Source organism: Archocentrus centrarchus, unplaced genomic scaffold, assembly GCF_007364275.1.
Source record: "Archocentrus centrarchus isolate MPI-CPG fArcCen1 unplaced genomic scaffold, fArcCen1 scaffold_40_ctg1, whole genome shotgun sequence".
In the NCBI taxonomy this organism is placed as follows: domain Eukaryota; kingdom Metazoa; phylum Chordata; class Actinopteri; order Cichliformes; family Cichlidae; genus Archocentrus; species Archocentrus centrarchus.
The window spans coordinates 2,430,360-2,447,535 of NW_022060266.1; the positions used below are offsets into that span (position 1 = coordinate 2,430,360).

General features: G+C 38.9%; 1 protein-coding gene across 1 annotated transcript in view; it reads left to right on the forward strand.

Moving 5' to 3' along the window:
• Positions 1–17,176, forward strand: part of LOC115776876 (glutamate receptor ionotropic, kainate 2) — a 413,631-nt gene that overhangs the window by 144,705 nt on the left and 251,750 nt on the right. Inside the window, exons 5-7 of the mRNA XM_030724665.1 lie at positions 691–872; positions 9,475–9,528; positions 16,915–17,088. Of these exons, the coding sequence (XP_030580525.1) occupies positions 691–872; positions 9,475–9,528; positions 16,915–17,088 (410 nt within the window). The remainder of the gene's footprint in view (positions 1–690; positions 873–9,474; positions 9,529–16,914; positions 17,089–17,176) is intronic.

Here is a 17,176-nt window from a genome sequence, read left to right on the forward strand (position 1 = left end):
ATCCCTGCAGCTTTCTTATCCTTGCTCTAATTATAACTGCTGCTGCCAAATGAATCAGAAGTAGTTGTTACCACAGTTACTCTGGAAAGATACATATATTTGAAATGGCCTTTTAGAAATTTGATTGCCTTCATGGGAGCATGTGTCATGTTTGGCAGTGTGGCAGGCAGGATGTGGATACAAACACAGGACGCCGGAGACCAACTTAAACTTGAAAATCACCGCTTTAGAGCCGGTTACTCAGAAAAAGAGACTTGAAAACACAGAACAGGGAAACACACACTACTAAAGAGGGAGGACGTGATAATGAAGTGAAGAAAACTGAGGGCTAGTTGGAAAACACAACACAGCAAGTGAACCTAATCAAACTACTGGAATGAGACAGAGGGGACGCACAACTAAACATAATACACACGAGACAAGAGCTAACAAAATAAAACAGGAAATGACTAAAGTCGACAGACAGAAAGACAGACCAACAAACTAGTACGCCAAACTGAAACATTAAGGGAAAATTCAGAACTGCAAAACCTACAACAAACTAAGGAGAAGAACAACAAACACAAAACAGTGGGCAACAGACCCAGGACCATGACAGCATGACTACCCGTGTTGAAACAGGGCTAATTTTGCTAATAGTAAAACAACAGAACTCATTCAAGTCTGTGTTGTCTTTCTTTTTCCTTCCAGGTCTGATTCGGTTGCAAGAGCTTATAAAGGCGCCTTCGCGGTACAACATCCGGTTAAAAATCCGGCAGCTGCCTGCAGAGACCAAGGATGCAAAGCCACTGTTAAAGGAGATGAAAAGGGGGAAGGAGTTTCACATCATCTTTGACTGTGGCCACGAAATGGCTGCTGGGATACTGAAGCAGGTCTCGACGATTACTCTTACCCAACTGAGCATCAGTTTCCTCAATGACAAGTCTGTGTTGCACCTTCAACATATATGTGAACAAAAGTTTCTTTTGTTATAGTTAAAGCTTTAATGGTGAGTGTGTGTGTGTGTGTGTGTGTGTGTGTGTGAGAGAGAGAGAGAGAGAGAGAGAGCAGGATCCATCATTTCCACACTTCCCAGTTGTTGTCTTGCATTGCTTTCAGGTAGTGTTGCGTTGCATTTTTGTCATTTTGGTTATGATAAAACAGCAGTCCAGGCTACGCAGGACTGTTATTGATACAAAATTAGAATTTTGTATCAACTGGATGTTAGCATTTAACTGTTCTTACTGGACTAGTCATCCATTTGGGTGCAGCTTGGTTCTTTTTTGGCTGTAGGAGGCTAATCGTGTGTCATGATACTGTCTGGTGACTTGCCATCCAAGCAAAGAATGCTGGGAATTGAGCCTTGCCATGAGGCTGAAAAACAGTGAAACACACTGCTATGCAGCAAAACATGCACACATTTTTAAAACAACTGCCAGATAAACCAAAGGAAAAAAGTAAATATAAAATAAAGACTACATAACACAATGAGGCATATCTCAGTCTCAGCTTCACTGTGGCAGGGAGTGAGGAGAGCCCACTGGTTACATTTGGTTACATATTGTGTCCATGCTGTAGGGAGCATAATGGAATCAGAATTCATATGAAATACAATAAGTTATTTGTAATGAACCTGTATTTTGTCCCATGCTGCACACCCAAGATCTTAGCTTCTAATCCAGAAAGAATCAACTCCACAATAAACATTTCAAAGCTTCTTACAATTTCACGCCCTTTTAGTTTATAGATTTAACGGATCAGTAAAACCTGCCTCACAATGCCAGAGGGCACTCCTGCAGTGCTGCAAAACTATTTCATTGGCATGGCTCATAAAGATGTTTGTGTATGTGCACTGTAAAGAAAACTCTGTGATTTAACAAAATTTATTCTATAAAAGTTACTGAATTTTCCTATTGTTTTGAAATATGTGAAATATCCGTAAAATCACAAAAACAGACCATGAATTAACTTGTCTAAATGACATGTCAATCATTTTTTTCTCACTGCAAATCCATTATTTTTCCACACAAAAGGATTTTAAAAACAAAGTCACAAGAATATCAATTTCACAAATATGTCATGTTTATTTTAAAGATAAAACTATTAATTCTAGTTTATTGATGTAAATGAAATATGATGCACTGAGTGCATAATGACACAAAAAATGTCATTTCACATGGATTTGTTCATTAAATAACAGACATGTTGTGTCATCACCAGAAAAATCGTGGGAAAACATGGTTCATTTTCTTCCACTTATCCATGGCCGGGTCGCGGGGGCAGCAGCGGGGCCTCCTTCGGGTAGCACCTCACCCAGGAGAATTCCTAGTCAGAAGCCTATGGAAGCTTGTTTCTGCCATTAAAAAAAACAAAAAAACAAAATTGCCATGGGTAAGTCCGTATTTTGAGTTAAGTGTCTCTAAATTTGGAGTGACCAAGTAAAAAGTTTGAGAATACAACTCGAAATTTTAAGAAAACTACTCAAATATCTTGTATCTCAAATTTTGTATCTCAATATTTTGCTTTAATAACTCAAAATTTTGAGTCAGTGCTGCCAATTAGACAGTTCTGTGAAACTCTGTGAAAAAAGTCATTTTCTTATTACCCAGAAGCGGATATCACCAGCACTCAAAATCAGTTAGCAGCAGTACCAGTGAGCTAGCAGCGTATAGCAAACATAAACAATTTGTCATCTCCTTTGATTGTCTTCTAGCATTCCATAAAAGGTATGAAATCAGTGGTTTCATGTTGATCTATTGGACAGCTGATGCCTTGAGCCTCCGGTCAACAAGGAAATGACGTACTGTCACAGAACATCCTGACTGGCAGAACTAACTCAAAATTTTGAGTCATGAACACAAAATTTTGAGATACGTAACTCGACATTTCAACCTTTAAAAAAAAAAAAAATTGGAGTTACAGATGGCGATTTTTGAATTCATTTTTTTTTAAGTTGTAGAAACAAGCTTCCACAGAGCTTTCAAGGTCTACTCTGAACCCCCCTGACCCGAATAACTGCGCTCCTCACCCTGTCTCTAACAGAGAGGCCAGCCACCCATCTGAGGAATTTCCACCCTTGTATCTATAATCCTGTTCTTTCACTGTTGCAAACTTTTGTGGAAGGAAACTTGCTGTCAGTTGTCTCAAAAGTCTCTAAAAGTCGCTAAGGGGCCGAAGGATATGAAGGGATGCAGTACGAGTGCTGTGTGTACACTAAACACAGAGAATTTCAGTCTGCCAGAAAAACTACTAAAAAACTTTTAAATTTAAATCTAGTCGCTCTTTGGAAAAAAAGTTGCTGGGGGTCTGAAAACTACTGACAAAGTCACTATATTAGCAACATCAGTCACTATCCAAAGTGACTGTACACTGTTAAAAGAATTCTCTCAAATCACACAAATATTCCACCTGATAAACTCCTCCACTTGGGGCAGAATGTATTATTATTATTATTATTATTATTATTATTATATAACATCTCCCTCATAGGAGATGGGAGTGGGAGATTGTACATTACAACCAACACAATAAATAACACATCCAAATAACTTATTTTTTTAAAGAAGAACATTTTTGAAAAGTTCCAAATGGTTTTTGGAGTCGTGATCATTTCCTCTAAAATAACAAAGGTCCTGAAAACAGAGCAATCACTGAGAAACAGATTGAAGAGGTCAGCGCCTACAATTCAAAATGCACCACACAGAAGCAAATAAGGAACATATTTTAATAAATCATTTGTAAAAGTGGAACTTTACCCCCCCCTCTCTCTTTCCTCCCCCCTGCTCTGCCCCAGTCTATAGCCTTTCACCTCATCACTTCTGTCCCTCAGGCCTGAAACCCATTTCAAGCCTGAAGCTCTGCTTCAGATTTTACCCTTTATTTGCTCAGATTAGTTTGCCACAGTCTGGACTCTGCTCAGTTCAGCTAAGCTTACCGCACTGCTCTGCATAGCTAGCTGCCTGTGTGTCCTGTCATCCACTCTGCTCCTCTTTGCCCTGCTCTGGTCCAGTATCATGCCTGACTCACTCAGCCCTGCAACATTTATTCATCTCTTTTCTAACCAAATTTCCTCATATTTTTATCTATCAATCACATCTAGCTAGCTTTGTCTCACGTTGTACCAGCCTTAATATCAAAATTTGTGCACATAATGCATGTTTCATTGATTTCTTTGGGGGTCAAAATGACTTCTTCTGCACTTGTACTTATTAACTGATGTATTTTTTTTTTTTATCTCACACACCAAAATTCAATATATGATGACTAAAACCATTTTAGAAAAAGTCATGAAATTAAAGATGATGGAGTTACATGATTTTTAAAATGAGCCTGCTTCTACTGTTAAATCCAAGGGTTAAATCTAAGAGGAGAAAAAGCTGCTTTCACTCTGTCTTTTAGCTCTATCTTAATCCTTTGCCATGGATTTTTAATGCAGCATTTCACTCTTTCCACAACACACAATTATTATTGTTGCAGCCTCGTCACCACCCAGGCTCCCTGTCACCCAAAACAACCTTTGTTTTAATTATTGAGGGTGAACCTCACTAACATGAAAAACTAAAAGATCAGCTAATAAGTTTCTGCTGCTATCGTGACTTAACTGTGCCATTGCTATAATGTCACACTGTGGTGCTGAACCTTGCATGATGCTGTCAAGATCTGATTTCCTGTTGACAGGTTATTATAGATATCTTGTACACAACAATGCAACTTTTAAATGGCAAATGCATAGCATAAGTGAATTAATTTAGCAAAGAAATAACAGAATCCATTGTGGGGCATAAAGTGAAATAAGCATCTATTTTTCCTCAGACCATGGGACTGTGCTCAACTCAATTAACAAGCATTCATAATTCTCCTGTTTGAAGGATTTATAAAATATTGAAGACAACATGGCTGTACTCTGTCACTCTCCCAGGGTTTTTATTCAATACTGGTAGATTGCTGGGGAAGGTCAAGGATGCCTTTCATTAATAATGTCAGAGAGAATCCCTGCTAAGGGGAGGTAATTAAAGACAGCCATCGCTATTGTCCAAATACCTGAGCGACTGTGAGGATGACAATAAGACAGTCACGTGAAAGGATTGATATAAATGAAGTTTCAATGTTTTCAGTGCAGAAATTGAGCTAATATGAGTGCAAACACTTCTACCTAAAAGCTACTCTACCATATACCACTGACCTCACTTTTTTAGCAGTTTTACTGATGTTGAAAACACCTGCATACTGTAGATGCTCATTTTGGTGTACAAAGGCTGTAATGCTGATTGGACAATGGTGATTGGCTTAATTTGCTTTGTTGTGTGTATTTTTTCTGGTCAGCAACTCTTACAGTACTAGTGTTTCCAGAAAAGCTGGCTCAACAGGTGTTTTGCGTATTTGGCCAATGATTGGAAAAAGGAAACTTCACAATTATTTTTTTTTTATAAATAACAGTGAACCCTTGTAGGATCTCTGTGTTGATTACACAACGATTCATTTTAGATTGCTGCGTGCAAAATAAGAAAAGAAAAATACATTTGGGGTTACTGCCACAGTGTGTACCAGCAACCTAACACAACATTTTACAGACCAGCTTATTGTTGACTGTACACCTTTTTTTGGACATGAGTCCAGTTGTCCTTCCAAGATTCCCTTTTTATTTTGACTTGTCTTCTGTCCTGTCTCTCCCCCCTCACAGCAGATGACCCCCCCTCCCTGAGCCTGGTTCTGATGGAGGTTTCTTCCTGTTAAAGGGAGTTTTTCCTTCCCGCTGTCACCAAGTGCTCATAGGGGGTCAATTTGATTGTTGGGTTTTCTCTGTATTATTGTAGAGTCTTGAGGTAACTGTTGTGATTTGGCGCTACATAAAAATTGAATTGAAAAATTTGAAATGAATCTTGCATAAGCCAATCTACTGTGTTATAACAAAGTAAAATTTCTTGTCAATACTGGTTAGTTTGTAGAACATTTGCTGATTGCACGTTGTTGTTGTTTTGTTTTTGTCATTGTGTTCTTCAAAATGTTGTGCTTTCTGAAATGTATTTTTTTATGTCATTTTTTGGTTGTTCTTTTGTTTTTCAAATGTAGAGAAGAGTGAAATGAAAATTTCTTTCATTGAGTACTAGAACACAATCAGGCTCCTCTTACTGTTATGTTGATACCTTATTGATGTCTAACAGGTAATAGGATGTGTTTTTGTGTTAGTTTGTTTTCTCTGACATAAAAAAGAAGTTTCTGACAGTCAACTGTCCAGGAATTAGTACTATGTGACCACACTGGTTTTCAAACAGAATTGTGTGTGTGTGTGTGTGTGTGTGTGTGTGTGTGTGTTGGGGGGGGGGGTCCCTTCTGTCTCTTCATTCATCCTCTTGGCATAGTCTTCATCTGTGATTTGTTTATGGAGGTAGTCCCAAATAGAGAGCACTCAATGGCACACAGCGAGGACACATACACATACAGTCAGGATCATAACAGACTAATACAGCACTGGAGTGCATTTTTGGAAACATGTTGCCTTTGTAATGTGTAACTAAATACATATTTCTGCTGGTGAACTTAGTTGCCTAGTACAATGAATGGCCATTGCAGAGGTGAGACTGACTCATACTGAATATGAACATGTCAGATTTTCATGTGAAATGTTTTTCATCTGATCAGTATAAAATAGAAAATGGAGCTGATGCAAACCAGATTCTCCCACTTTGCCCAGAGTTAGTTTTGCAGCTCATATACATATGTCAGCCTGGGCATCATGTCCATGCTTTATGTGGTTTATATTCTGCTCTTTATCTGCATTTGGTTGTTACAGTAAAAGAAAATTGGCTCAGATGTATCCCTCCCCAGCCGTGTCTTCTGGCTCTTCCTGGTGGATCCAAAGGTGTTCCTAGGCCAGATGGGATACAAAATCTGTCCAACATGTTATGGGTCCACTCATGGTCTTCACACAGTTGGAGATGTCTGGATATCCTCCAAAGGGTGCTCAGGAATCATGAAATGACCTCGCAACTCTTTTCAGTATGAACTAGCAGCCGTTCAATTCAATTCAATTCAATTTTATTTATATAGCGCCAAATCACAACAAACTGTCGCCTCAAGGCGCTTTGTATTGTGGGTAAAGACCCTACAATAATACAGAGAAAACCCAACAGTCAAAACGACCCCCTATGAGCAGCACTTGGTGACAGTGGGAAGCAAAAACTCCCTTTTAACAGGAAGAAACCTCCAGCAGAACCAGGCTCAGGGAGGGGGGGTCATCTGCTGTGACCGGTTGGGCTGAGGGGAGAGAAAGACATGCTGTGGAAGAGAGCCAGAGATTAATATCAATTAATGATTAAATACAGAGTGGAGTATAAACAAAGTAAATAAGGTGAATGAGAAGAAACAGTGCATTATGTGAACCCCCCCAGCAGACTAGGCCTATAGCAGCATAACTAAGGGAGGGTTCAGGGTCACCTGATCCAGCCCTAACTATAAGCTTGATCATAAAGGAAAGTTTTAAGCCTAATCTTAAAAATAGAGAGGGTGTCTGTCTCCTGAATCCAAGCTGGGAGCTGGTTCCACAGAAGAGGGGCCTGATACCTGAAGGCTCTGCCTCCCATTCTACTCTTAAGTATCCTAGGAACCACAAGTAAGCCAGCAGTCTGAGAGAGAAGTGCTCTGTTGGGGTGATATGGTACTATGAGGTCTTTGAGATAAGATGGTGCCTGATTATTCAAGACCTTGTATGTGAGGAGAAGAATTTTAAATTCTATTCTAGATTTAACAGGGAGCCAATGAAGAGAAGCCAATATGGGAGAAATCTGCTCTCTCTTTCTAGTCCCTGTCAGTACTCTAGCTGCAGCATTTTGGATCAGCTGAAGGCTTTTCAGGGAGCTTTTAGGACAGCCTGATAATAATGAATTACAATAATCCAGCCTAGAAGTAATAAATGCATGAATAGTTCTACTCTATTCTAAGGTTGTCTGGGATGTCCAGGCTTTATGCACTTAGTTTTTGTCCGAGCCTGTGAATACAACTCTGAATAGCTGGTAAAGTGATTTGGTAAGCTGGCCAACTGGTATTTTCAGTCAGATACTAGCATGGACCTGGCAATAGGTAGGTCATAAAATTAGCTGACACCTAATTGACACCAAAAATGGCGAGTTCAGTTACCAGATCATCTTCAGAAGACAGATGGGTAAGGGCTGGATTTTGATCCTGATAACAAAAACAAAAAATGGTAACATGAGCTAACATTAGTTTATCTGTTAACATGGACAAATTGCTTGATATCCAATTTAGGAGCTGTTTGGCTCTGTCCAGATTGCCAGATCTGGCAAGCTATATAGATACATCGTCACTAGCAAAATACTTTTTGAAGCCACGTCAGTGTTTTGCTGTCTGTATATGGAGTTTGTGATGGAGTTCATGTTATGCTGGGGGTTTGACTCCATTTCTAAACTACCATTAGCTAGTGCTGTTGCCCACTGTTGATGCTGGAAGCAGAAGAGAGGCACTGAGGCAAGTCATTATATTAATTATTAGCTTAATTATTAGCCTCATTAGAACAACAACGTTGAACTTGATCATTTATTTGTTTTCAGTTTGTGTCTAGTGCCAACTCTTTCTTTCCTTAATTCTTACGCTCAACAGTATGACAATATGAAGTCAGGTAAAAATCAAGGTCAATAAAAATCTTAAATGAATGTGTGCCAGATTCAGACTCATGGTCTTCCACATGACAGTTTCCAGAACATTTGTATGCTATGAGCACACTGACCACCTTTGTTTTTGCTTTTAGATCATGTACTTAATGCATAGTCACAAGGGACATCTTTGTGATGAGATAATGCAATAACACAAACCCTGGCATATTCAGTGATTAGTACCCTACACACTCCTCTGTTACTGAAAGAGGTTGATTGTGTTTCAGACAGAGACAGATGACGCATCAGTCTGCATACCATGTTTACATATTCACACATTCAAAACAACAGTTTCACACTGCAAAAGCAGTCTTTTGAAATCAAAAACAAACAAACAGAAACAGCTCTTCCACAATAACTCCACCCTGCACTACATGTTACTGCTTAGGGATGTTAGTTTAGGGGTGCCAGTGGTCCAGATGTTCCACAGAATCATGTATATTCTGCTTCAGTAGCGATGCTATATGTATGATCACCCTGAGCTCCGTCTCTTACCTCATATGTCTGTCTTTTTGCTGGCTGTTTTCTTATCCGTGGCGGAAGCAGTGTAGCAGAACATATGCCTCCTCACATTACATGGTAATACAGTCATACAGCCCTACAAAACAGACAAATGTCTGTGTGTGTGTGTGTGTGTGTGTGTGTGTGTGTGTGTGTGTGTGTGTGTGTGTGTGTGTGTGTGTGTGTGTGTGTGTGTGTGTGTGTGTGTGTGTGTGTGTGTGTGTGTGTGTGTGTATAGAATATGACAAAACATTTTCTCTGCTTCCCAATTCATTTATAAATCTCTTTCCTCTCCCAATCTGCCTCCTTCTGTCACTGTCTTTCTTAGGCTCTTGCCATGGGGATGATGACAGAGTATTATCACTATATCTTCACCACGCTGGTAAGTAGAGAAAGAGACTGTGCTGCACAGTCATTTTGTCATCAGATCTAACTCAGAGTTCCATATACCCATGAAGATTTGTTGCATGCCCAAAAAATGAGACGGTGCTGCTCCTCAATCTTCATTTTCTCAGGTTTTCATTTATTTTTCTTTCATTGGATCATTCTTTTCCCCCTTTGATGGGTTTTCCAAAGCCAAAGAAAATAATATCACAGTACTTTGTGACATCAAGATAACTAGTATTATTTTCTTTTGCTTCATCCTTGCTTGCTGAGCTCATGCTTTTTCTTTCAGGTTTTCTTTTCATTCTTCATCTTCCAAATACTTTGTTATTGCATCATGTTTTTCCTCCAATTCTTTCTTGTTCTTCTTTTCTTTCTCATCTTCATCTTTTTCTTAATTAATATTTTAGTCTTAGTCTTGATTGTCAAAAAAGGGATTGGGATTTTCACTTTGAGCCATGTGTGATATGGCCAAAAATGTGGCCCAGAAATCACCTGTATCTGAATAACTCCACATTTGCTCTGAATTGTGTTCTTTTATTTATGTAACATCCAAATCACATCCAAATCTGGGATTATGACTTGCCCAAGTAAAACAATTATATCTCCACTATAACTAGTGGAAAACAGTTAGAAAAACTAAGGTTTCTGAAGGGTGGAGGGAGATTATTATGCCTATCCTGTCATTATACAGTTAAAACGGTGGATGGTGACATTAAACCTGTCCATAGGTTCAGAGCATGTATAAGTAATTCTTCTGACCCCAAAGCTCTGGATTCAGACTGTTCTAAACACTATATATCTGTATCTACTGTATACTGAAATGGGATATCTGTAATATGTTCATTCAGCTCTAGTTGTGAGCACAGCAAACCCACCCACCTGCTGCTGAAGCCTTTGGTTTGTGAGGGGCAGCCAATCAGAAGAAAGCTGCCTAAAAGGGAGGTTGGCCTTAAAAAGAAATAGCTAAAATGTCTTGTTTCACACACTGGAAGAAATGAGTGGCTACACAACAGCCCGAGTAGATGAAAATAATTCACTATTATGTATGAAGTGTTATTTTGAACTGTAAAGCATGCGAAAGTATTCTAGTGGAGTCCACGTGTAAAAATATGGAGCTAGAAATGAGCATAATGAGCCCCATTTAAGATGTAAATGTGTTGAAAATCATTAACAGTTTTAATCTGTGAGACAGTCAAAATTAAGCCACATCCACTGGCCAAGGCTTTGTGAAGCATTTGTTTGGCCATATCAAAAGTGCAGCAATGATGAAAGAAAGTACTGTTTTAATCCAGTTATTCCTGCTTTGTTCAGTAAATGTTTTAACAGAAAACTGATGAATTATAAACACAGTCCAGGATATTTGTTTACATGCTGTGGCTGATTATTCAAACCAGTTTGTTTCCCATGTGGGAGTTTTGTTTTCACTCAGTCTTCGGTTGGGTTAAAGCACCAAAATAACTTGGTTTAGGAAAAGATTATCTATTTGAATCCTGCAAGATAAAGAGTGACAAAGTACATGTTCAAATGTGTTGACGTGGGTTCAGGACAAAACTGTAGCACCTTACTAATTAGGATGCTGAATGCTGTAAGCCTCTGCTTGTAATTGATGCCCACAAACAAATCAAAAAGAGGACTTTTTTAAATTTTCCTTTGTGCTTTAAAAGCAGATGCTCTCATTCACAGCTAATAAGGTACTTAAAAAGAGACACGTGCAAATAATGACAGTAGTACTTGGCAAACAGCTAATGAAGTAGTAGAGGGGCAGCAGATCGTTAGCAGCATGGCTTCAAATTTGTGCTGTCCACTTTCATTGCTGAAAAATAATGACTAACAGCAACAGATGACATTTGTAGATGTAATTCATCAATTAAATTCAGTTTTATTTATATAGCACCAAATCTCAGAAGCAGTTGCCTCAAGGTGCTTTATATTGTAAGGTAAAGACCCTGCAGTAGTACAATGATGTAATTCATCATTATACTCATTTCTATATAAGAAACACTATAAACATCCTGTTTTTGGCAGCCTGCTGGTGATAAATTAGGAGTGTTATCCACAGCAACAATTAAAAGGAACAATTAGGGTGCATCTTTTTGTATCCTAAAGCTGGCTTTGGTCATCTCAGAATAGAGTGCCTCTCAGTGTCTACACAACAAAATGCAAGACCCACAAATGCCTGTGTATACATGTGAAGGTCACAGATTTACTTAGATCAAGCTCCATCCCACTCTCATTTTTAATGCTCCATCCTGAAAAAGCTGCTTGTGCTGTCTGGGATAAAAACATGTCACTCTTCCTCCTTTTCTGTATTTTAATTTTTTGCTGTGATTTTCCTTTTAAATACTACATTCTTTAGCTTTCAGGGTGTTTGTGTTTTTCATCACAGTTGCTGAATTGGGTTATTTTCAGTTTAAAATGAAGCATCTAAATGTACATGTTTCTTTTCTGCATCCATACTGAACATCACAGTTTACGCATGATAATTAAATTTCCCTTAGGTGTTTTCAGTGAGATGAAATGAAAAACATAGTGCAATGCACACATAAATTAGCAAGGGTTAGACAGTTGGGTGTCTTATCTTTTCCCACTGTTGTCTTTGGCAGTCAAAGAGTCCAGTACTGACATCATAATTCTCCCAGCAGAGTGAACAACCAAACCATACCGAGGCCACATATGGTGGCCATTCTCCTGCCAGATTTCTCTTTGCTCTTCATTTACTTTGTGTATAGAAGGAGTGATCAGTGTATCGGCCCCTGAGATGGGACATTGAATTTGATGTAATTAACACAATATAAATTGCTAAAATAATATTCATCACAATGGCTTGATTGATGATTTTCAGTTATTTTGACTGTCAGGAGGTAAAGTGGCTCATTCACCAGTCAGAAGGTGGGGTGCATGTTGAAGCGGTCTAGGGGAAGATACTAAACCCCAGACTGCCTCCAATGCATCTACTGATCCATCCATAGAAACATATTCATCAGTGAACACAGGCTAACAGTTTTTTTTAAATACATGTATAATGATATCAGTGTAACTATTTGAGTCAAAGGTAAAAAATAAAAATACATATTTAAAACAGACCATTTAACAATGGTAGCCACACGTTACATGAAAAACATCTAACTGCAGCAATGTGGCACTTACAGTACCATCTAATGTTGATAGGGCAGACATGAGACAGCTCTCTGCTCAGCTGTGTGTGATCCACCAAACACCCTTTAAATAGGCAGACTGACTGATTATAAGTTAGAACTCACCTGTGATGCCAAATGACAGGACATGCCTTAGTTTAATGTCCCTATGGTCAACTTATTTTCTAGTTTTGTCCAGGTCAGTTTCATTAGTTTACTTTTTAAAATAATTCTGTTGAACCACAATTCAAAAGCAATGTGTGATTTTCATCAGTTAATTTTCAGTAAATATTTATTTCATTATTACTTTTGTCAGTTTCAGTGACCATTCGGGTTTTTCTTTCTTTAACAGAAGGGTACCAACAATTTTGTCCATGTTTGTATAAAATTCAAAAACAATACTGTCAGTTGATTTATTGGAACAAGTTCCTGATCAGATGATTGAATCCACCTGGATCTGAACGATGCAGTTAGGTCCATAATTTGTTGAACAAAGACATAATTTTGTAGTTTTTGCCTCTGTTAACCACTACAGTGCATTTAAATCAAACATTTAAAGGATTTAAATCGGCTCTTTTAAAGTGCTCTATGAATAAAGTTGGCTTGGGTGAATAAAATTGAATTGAATAATTCAACCAAATGCTACTTCTATCATCAGTCTCACCATCAAACACTGGTGGTCTGGTTCCACTGGCAGCCATACATGCCCATGCCATACCACTGCCTTGCTGTCTCCACCATAGTTGATAGATAGTATGGTATAACAGGGTTCTAGCCAGAAAAAAAATCACACGCTGATGAAATTCGAAGGACTAATTGTGGTGATAGCGAACAGTTCTGATAGCCAACGGGCAAAATTCTCAGCCTGGAACAAGAATATCTCAGCCCGGCGCAGCGCCAGGCGATCAACCGCTGGCTAGAACTCTGCACGAGCTCTTTCTCTCCTTTTCCACACTTTTCTCTTCTCATCCTTCGCATACCCTTAGATGTTTTGTAGGAAAGTCTAATCTGGTCGTCTTTTTCTTGATTGTAACCAGCAATTTGCGCCTTGTTGTGAACCCTCCGTATTTCCATTTCATGAAGGCATCTCTTGACTGTAGACCTTGACAATAATATGAGAGTGTTCTTGACTTGGTTAGATGTTGTAAAGTTGTTATTTTTTTTTAACCATGAATGGGATTCCTCATCATGCACCTCATCAGTTGGCTTCCCTGGTCCTCCAGGCCTTTCAGTGTTGCTCAGTTGGCATTCCTTCTTTTTTAAGAATGCAGATTGTTGAATTGGCCACTCCAATCATTTCAGCCCTCTCTCTGATAGATGGATTTTGTTTTTTGAGCCTAATGAAGACCCCCCTCAGTTGGACTGACATGTTATTGGGCGTAATATTTAGTATTACAACTTCAAATTTTATATTTTCTTTTTCATGAAATAATGAAGGAACAGTCAATTACTTTTGAGAAAATGGGGGACTGTATATAAAAATGGCTGTAATTCCTAAACAAGTAATGCTAGATTAAAAAAAAAAAAAAAACTGAATTAAAACTGAATGTCTTCACTTAAATCAGATATTGATTGTTTGAATTTAATTTTTTTTAAAATATTTTTTCCTGTCTACAACAGTGTACAGAGACAAAACTACAAACAATATGTCTTTGCCCATCTCAAAGAAATTGCTCCATTTGTATAAAGATGTTGGTCAACGCCAATGCAATTTGCTTATTTGCCTTTTGGTCTCAGTAATGCTGAACATTTGGAGTATTTGGATTCCAGTGTTGTTTAAGCAATGCTTTAAAAAAATATCAAAAAATCTGGCAATTCTGGGGGAGCAATAATCAGAACTATTTCCTGATTAATAAAAGGTTCTTAACTTGTTTAGCAATGCAGTGTATCATTAATTGCATTGAGTTTTTAAAGAAAGATGCACAAAGTTCAGGGCAGTTCAGAGAGGCTTTAGGTGGTACTGAAAAGTTACCACAAGACTGGTCAAGGAAAACTGAATTGTTAAGGTAGGCTGCCAAGAAGGCACTTGGTGTGTCCTCTGCACAGAGGAAAGAAGACAAGGAGTCTTGGTGGCAAAATGAGGAAGTAGGAAAGTATATGAAGGAAGAGACTGACGAAGATAAAGTGCAATAGATGGCAGAAAGTAGATAGGAATACTCTAAGACTGGGCATATGGAAAAGAGAGAGGTAGCAGAGGCAAAGGAAAAGGCTTATAATGCTTTGAATGTGAGGCTGGACACTATGGAAGGAGAAAATGGCATGTATCGATTGCTAAAACAGAGTGATAGAGCTGAGAAGGAAGTGCAGCAGATTAGGGTGATAAGCAAGAAATGGGAATGTACTAACCAGTGAAAAGAGTGTGTTAAGAAGACAGAGGAAGTACTCCAAGGAGGTGATGATTTAAAAAAAATAGTGAAAGAGGAATATGAATGGAGTAAAGACAGTGAATCAAGAAGTGCAAAGTAGTAAGAAGGAAGGGAGGGCAGCTATGAAGAGAATGAGATTGGAAATGTGGTTGGTCTAGATGACATAGTACTTGTATACTGGTATGGAATTGTCTAGGGAGAGAGCAGTGAAGTTTTTAACTGGACTGTTTAACCCAGTCTGCTGAGTAAGAGGGTGCCTGATGAATGGAGAGGAGTACTGATAATAATTCTCAAGAACAAAACAAAAAAAAGATGCAGATTTCTTTGAGTGTTGACTGTAAAATATCAGTGCCTTTGTGCACCTAGGGTGCAGAGAGAGGAACTATGGGGTTGGATGTGCAAGTCAGAGACGTATGTGAGGTGGTGCAGGAACACTATGAGGGCAGCAGTACAGTGGTGAGGCATGCGCTAGAAGTAACGGGTGGATTCAAGGTTGAGGTGGGATTACGTCAAGAATCACCTCTGACCCTTTGCTTGTTTGGAATAAGTTGATAGATCAGATCAGGCGGGAGTCTTTATGGACTGTGATGTTCCCAGACAACACTCAGAGTATGGAGCAGGTGGAAGAGAGCCTGGAGAGGTAGAAGCATGCACTGGAGAAAAGAGGGATGAAGCAGGACAAAATACATATGAGAGGGAGGCAAGCAAATAGGTGAACATGCAAGGAGCAGAGGTATTGAAGGGAGGTGGATTTAATACCTGGGGTCAGCTGGTAGAGCTGCCAAGCAAGATGAAAAAGAAAGATAAAAGAGAAGGTACTTGGATGCAGATGGTTGGTGTAACAGCAGAGGAGGTGAGCGACAGGATGACATAAAGATAGATGATCTCTGCGTCATCCCTTAAAGGAAGCAGCCAAAAGAGCAATATTATTTATTGTATCTATGTTATTGCCATCAATGTAAGTAATTTCAAGCTTGTTTTCTGTTCCATCAGCTTGTTTAAAAGATGGATGCATTCTGTGATACACATGTAATTTGTTTATTAGTGTTTGTCAAGTGTAGTAAAGACAATAATAATAAGATGTATTGAAATGAATATTAGGAAGTCATAATTTTCTCCTTAGATTTTAGAGATTTATGATCATTTTTTAAAGTTAGATGAAAAGAATGAACTAGATTGTGAGAGGTTTCATTCTGTGCCTATCTTACTGTGCAGAGGTAAGCCCTTTCTCCTCACAACAAAAAGATTGTGTGTTCTCTCAGTGTATAAGTAAATATAAATGCACAGTGATGGAGTGGTTTGCATTGTGGCCTCACAGCAAGAGTCCCGGGTTTGAATCCTTTCTGTGTGGACTTGCATGTTCTCCCTGGGCCTGCATGGATTCTGTATGGGTATGCCAGCTTCCTCCCACAATCACCAATTAACCTAACATGACATGTGTATTAGGTTAATTGGTGATTCTAAATTGCTAAATGGGAGCATGAATGATTGTCTGTCTCTCTGTTGGCCCTGTGATAGATCAGTGACCTGTACAGGGTGCATCCTGCCTTATGTCCCATGACAGCTGGGATAAGCTCCAGCTCCACAACCCTGAAATTTTGTACCATTAGAAATTCACGTATACGGTAAATATGATGAGGGTACAGCAGCTGTAGTTTAATGGACACTGCCCCAGCGATTAGCTGTTGGACCACAAAATATACATTGAGGCACATTATTGTATTATTGTAGTATTATTGTATGCAGTTGTTCATCTATGACATGGATTCTCAAAGGAGAATTCATTGTCCCTGTAAAGCCCACACACCATTCACCTTGGCTGCTGAGAAAATTATTGTGATGTAAACGTGTATAGAGTAGAATTCATTTTTTTCTTTCCAGGATCTGTTCGCACTGGATGTGGAACCTTACAGATACAGTGGTGTGAACATGACGGGCTTCAGGATCCTCAACACTGAGAACAGCCAGGTGGCTTCTATCATTGAGAAGTGGTCCATGGAGCGGCTGCAGGCTCCACCAAAACCTGACTCTGGCTTACTGGACGGCTTCATGACCGTGAGTCTGGACAAAATAAATGAATGTATTATGAATCAATCAATCCTTCTGTCAATCATTACACTATTATCGCTGAAGTGCATTTTTG